Below are 5,229 nucleotides of genomic sequence, written 5' to 3' on the forward strand. Positions count from 1 at the left end.
ATGGAGGAATCGGGTTTCATAGACTTCCTTGAACTCAGGTTCTCGGAAGAGACGCATATTTGGAGCGGGATAGGAATCGGAATGCTCAGGGTTTGGTGGATTAGATCCTCCGGCATCCATATCATAAGAGTGCCTAGTGCATTTTTCTAGGTTTCTATTAGTTCTAGAAGGATTCTTTCGGGAAGCCATGGGTTCTTTCTAACAGATGAAAGATTTTGTGAAAGGATGACAAAGTTATGTGCAACACAATCTGACTTAAAATGATACAACAGAGACAGATAATAACAAGAAAGGAACTTGATAAAGAAAAGATTGATTTGAAGTGAGTGAAGTCCAACTTACCTTGATAGTGAAGAAAGAAAGAGTGAGAGAGATTCACAGTTGCCCTTTGAGCACGAGAGAGAAAGAGGGTTTTGAGATTGAAAACAAAATGGGATTCACGGGCCTCTTTAAACTCAGATTTGGGCCTTACAAGTTGGGGCCCCGAAGAATCGGTTGACCGAATGGTTTCATAGGTCGACCAAAATGGCTTTGGAAGAGAATTTAATTTTCCTTATTTCGGACGACCGAAATAGTGTATCGGTCTGCCGAAATGTTTATTTCGGTCGACCAAAGCTGAGTTTCGGTCTGCCGAACTGGAGTTAGAAGTACATCTTTTTCTTGAATGATTCATCAGTGAGCATGAATCTCTCTTTCTATAGCCATTCCGATTTCTTGACGAAGTGTGCAAAAATTATCTTCTTGAAGTGGCTTTGTGAGAATGTCAGCCAATTGATTCTCAATGTTAATGAACATCAATTCAATATCACCTTTAGATACATAATCCCACAAGAAATGATATCTAATCTCAATATGCTTTGTTTTAGAATGCTGAATGGGATTCTTTGATATGCAAATGGCGCTGGTATTATCACATTTGATAGGGATTTTGTTGAAGAATAAACCAAAGTCTTCAAGCTGTTGTTTGATATATAGGATTTGTGCACAGCAACTTCCAGCAGCTACATATTCAGCTTCAACAGTGGACAATGCTACTGAATTTTGTTTCTTGCAAGACCAAGATACAAGGGACTGACCAATAAAGTGACAAGCGCCGCTTGTACTTTTTCTATTAACTTTACAATCTGCAAAATCAGCATCCGTAAATCCTACAAGTTCAAATGATGTGTGCCTAGGATACCACAATCCTAAGTTGATAGTGCCATTTAAGTATTTGAAAATTCGTTTGACAGCATTTAAGTGAGATTCTTTGGGACAAGATTGAAACCTAGCACATAGACAAACACTAAACATGATGTCCGGCCTACTAGTCGTTAAATAAAGAAGACTTCCGATCATCCCTCTATATTTCTTAATATCAACTTCCTTGCCTTTCTCATCCTTATTAAGCTTTAAGGAAGGACTCATGGGAGTTTTAGCATGTTTAGCGTCTTCCGAGCCAAATTTCTTTAGCAAATCTTTGGTATATTTTGATTAGGATATAAAAATTCTATCAAGAGTTTGTTTGATTTGCAATCCTAAGAAGAAGTTGAGTTCACCCATCATGCTCATTTCAAACTCGTTTTGCATGGAGGAGGCAAACTCTTTACTTAGAGTGTCATTTGTTGATCTAAAGATAATGTCATCAACGTAAATTTGAATAATCAACAAATTGCCATCAATGATTTTGGTAAAAAAGTGTATTATCAATTTTACCTCTACCAAAATCAATTGAAAGCAGAAATCCACTAAGTCTTTTATACCAAGCTCTAGGGGCTTGTTTCAAACCATATAAAGTTTTAGTCAATTTATAGACATGGTTTGAATTATCATAGCTTTCAAAGCCCTGTGGTTGTTCTACATATACTTCTTCATCTATAAAACCATTTAAAAAGGCACTCTTTACATCCATTTAAAATAATTTAAAAATTTTGTGAGATGCAAATGCAAGTAACAGTCTTATAGCCTCAAGTCTAGCAACGGGAGCAAAAGTCTCTTCATAATCTCTACCTTCTTCTTGGTTATAGCCTTTTGCAACAAGTCTAGCCTTGTTCCTAACAATAGTTCTCGACTCATTCTTTTCGTTCCTAAAAACCCATTTTATGCCAATAATTGTTTGATTTTGAGGTCTAGGGACAAGATGCTGATGAGCACTGAAAAGTACGTATTTAAACCCCTTAAGCTTAGGCATTCTAGTACCTTTATCTATCTTACTTTACCATTTTAGATTGATTTTGTATTATTTCCATTTTCAGGCACTTATCCCGAAAATAAGCTAACTCAGCCAAATAAGAGCTTAATTGAAGCAATTCTGGGATTGAACAAAGAAAGGAGCAAAGTGGAGGAAGAAAGAAGCAAAATGAAGCAAAGCAGCAAGTTCGATCGATCCAAGTCCAAGGTTCGATCGATCGAACATTGATCGATCTCAGCACTTCAAGATAGATCCAAGCCTTGACCCAAAGCACTTAAGTCCAAAAGTTCGATCGATCCAACATCATTCTTCGATCGATCGAACACCTTTGTCCTTATCCAAATGATTGATCCTATCCATTGCTGTACCACCTACAAACCACTTTTGTCCTTTTCCCATAAATATCTCCCATAAATATCTAGGATTTGTCTTTTTCCAAAAAGGTCAGATCCAGCCTAAGTTCGATCGATCTCACTTCCTTTTGATTGATCGAACTTCCTCCAGTGCGAAAAAGTTAAAATTCCAGCTCATTGAAAGTTGTCCTTTATCCAATCATTGGAGAATATTGTGTGCACGACCCCAGCTCATTTTGGGTGTCATTTTGACCTACCTATATAAAGATAAGGATTGCTTTTTCATTGGGAGCCAACATTATTTTTGATATCATCTCTTGGAGAGGAAGTTTTAGAGGAGGAGGAGGCTAGAGACACCATTGGAGATCTTCATCAACAAGGAGCAAACATCTTCCATGGAGTTAGCCCTTGAGGGTTAGAGCATCATCACCATGAGTGGCTAGACATCCTCTTGGGGCTAGAGTTAGCCCCAATCATGCTTTCTATATCTTAATCTTGTGTATTATTGAGGGATTAGTGTTGTAATTGATGTTTTAACACTTTGATATATATAGATCTTGTTTATTCAATGATTTATGTGGTTTAATGCTTCCAATTGGTCATTTCATTCTATCCATATGTCTATGTATGCTATAATAGATGTTCATGTGTTTATCTCTAGATTTTATGTTATTGATGCATGTCTATGTGTATTGATGCTATAGATTTAGAGATTGTCAAAACATTGTGCTTAAAAGAATGCTTTTGTGATTCTCTTGATGGTTCATGCTTACCTCTTGATGGATTGTGCCTCTCCCCTAGTTTATTTTCATGCTAGTAGTGTAGATGCAGTGTAGTTGTAGTGTAGTGTTAAATGGGAGGACAATCTATGCTTGTTGTTTGATGATCCAAGCTTGTGAATGCAATTAGCATATGTCTCTACCCTTGTGTTGTATTTGGATTGTGAGCTTATTGTGCCTTTCACATGTTGTTTAAACAATATGTGCTTCATAGCTTAGATATATTGTGCCTTTCACATGATGTTTAGACAATACATGCTTAACTAGTCATCCTTGCTTATTGAATCAACCAAATACATACACACCACTATTGTAACCCACTATTTGCCCTTATTAATCATTTGTCAATGATATAGAAATGCATTGCTTGGTGGTGATCTCTAAACCCCAAGACTCTTCTCTCTCTTACTTACACTTAATTGCACTCTTTTGCTATTACTTAGTTTAATTTAGTAGCTCTTTAATCAACCAACCAACCAATTGTTTGATCACTCAACCTACTAACCCTAATAGTGATTCCACAATCAACTCCGACATTGCTCAATCCCCATAATCCCTTGGGATGATCCCTACTCGCCCTAGCTATATTTTTAGTGAAGGTAGTAGTGGCTTTATAAATGTAACTCTTAGCCCTCGCCTTAATGCACACTCTCAAACGTAGGGTGCGGCGACATACCCCATCAGATGCTAAACCTTGTTCCTTTTGAATTTAATGAGTTCTTCTTGCATTGCTAAAAGCCAAGATTTATCATTTTCAGTCTCATGTATATTTTTAGGTTCGAATTGAGAAACAAATGCCACAAAATTGCATATATTTCTTAATTTTGACCTTGTGCTAACACTTTTGGATGGATCACCAATAACTTGGTCAATGGGATGATTATGAACTAACTTCTATTCATTTGGAGTAGCTTTATTTTGAGAGATATCATCACTTGAATTGGAACTTTGATAGATATCAATAGGAGACTCATTTATGTTGAGTTCATTAATACTCTTCTCAAGCTCTATAGGGGACTTATTTGTATTAAGTTCATCGGTACCCTTTTCAAGTTCAACTTCTTCTTCATTGTCCATCACACTTTTTATGGGAGAGGTTGGGGATTCATCAAACACAACATGTATGGATTCAACCACGACTAAAGTCCTTCTATTATAAACTCTAAATGCTTAACTTCTAGAAGAATAACCAAGCAAAATGCCTTCATCGGATTTAGCATCAAATTTTCCTAGATTATCCTTGTCATTGAGGACAAAGTATTTACACCCAAAAACTTTGAAATAGCCTATATTAGGTTTCCTCTTGTTCCATAACTCATAAGGTGTTTTTTTGAGAATCTTTCTAATAACAACTCTATTTATAACATAACATGAGGTGTTGACGGCTTCGGCCCATAGAGATCTAGGTGATTTGTGCTCATTTAGCATGGTTCTAACCATTTCTTGAAGAGATCTATTTTTCCTTTCAACAACTCCATTTTGTTGGGCAGTCCTAGGTGCCGAAAGATTGTGATTGTAGCCATTTTCGTCGCAAAATCTTTCAACGTCTTGATTGTCAAACTCTCTACCCCTATCACTTCTAGTGGTTTTAATTTTGCACTCTTTTTCGTTTTCAACCCTTTTGTAAAATTTTAAAAGAATTGAATGAGCCTCATTTTTGCATGCAAGAAAGAATACCCAAGTGAATCTAGAGTAGTCATCTACAATCACAAAGGCATAAAGTTTACCACCAAGACTAGCAATTTTCTCCGGTCCAAAAAGGTCCATGTGAATTAACTCAAGTGGTTTTGAAGTGGTTATATCCTTTTTCCTTTTGAAGGAGGACTTGATTTGCTTACCAATTTGGCAAGCACTACATGGTTTGTCTTTTGAGAAATTTGTCTTAGGGAGACCTTTGACAAGATCATTTTTAGACAATCTTGAGATT

The 5,229-nt window shown here is 36.5% G+C and overlaps 1 protein-coding gene across 1 annotated transcript; it reads right to left on the reverse strand.

The window, feature by feature from the left end:
• Positions 1-672: 672 nt before the first annotated feature.
• Positions 673-1,407, reverse strand: LOC132280854 (secreted RxLR effector protein 161-like). Its single transcript, XM_059782614.1, has one exon. The coding sequence runs from the start codon at positions 1,405-1,407 to the stop codon at positions 673-675; it is 735 nt and encodes a 244-aa protein (XP_059638597.1).
• Between the last annotated feature and the right edge of the window lie 3,822 nt (positions 1,408-5,229).

Source organism: Cornus florida, unplaced genomic scaffold (assembly GCF_030987335.1).
Source record: "Cornus florida cultivar Cherokee Brave unplaced genomic scaffold, ASM3098733v1 CherokeeBrave_3.0.0_Hap2_Chr11, whole genome shotgun sequence".
NCBI classification, from domain to species: Eukaryota; Viridiplantae; Streptophyta; class Magnoliopsida; order Cornales; family Cornaceae; genus Cornus; species Cornus florida.

What these genes read in the sequence shown, in the direction of transcription:
- LOC132280854 (XM_059782614.1), bottom strand. Translation starts at nt 1,407, where the DNA reads ATGAGTCCTTCCTTAAAGCTTAATAAGGATGAGAAAGGCAAGGAAGTT.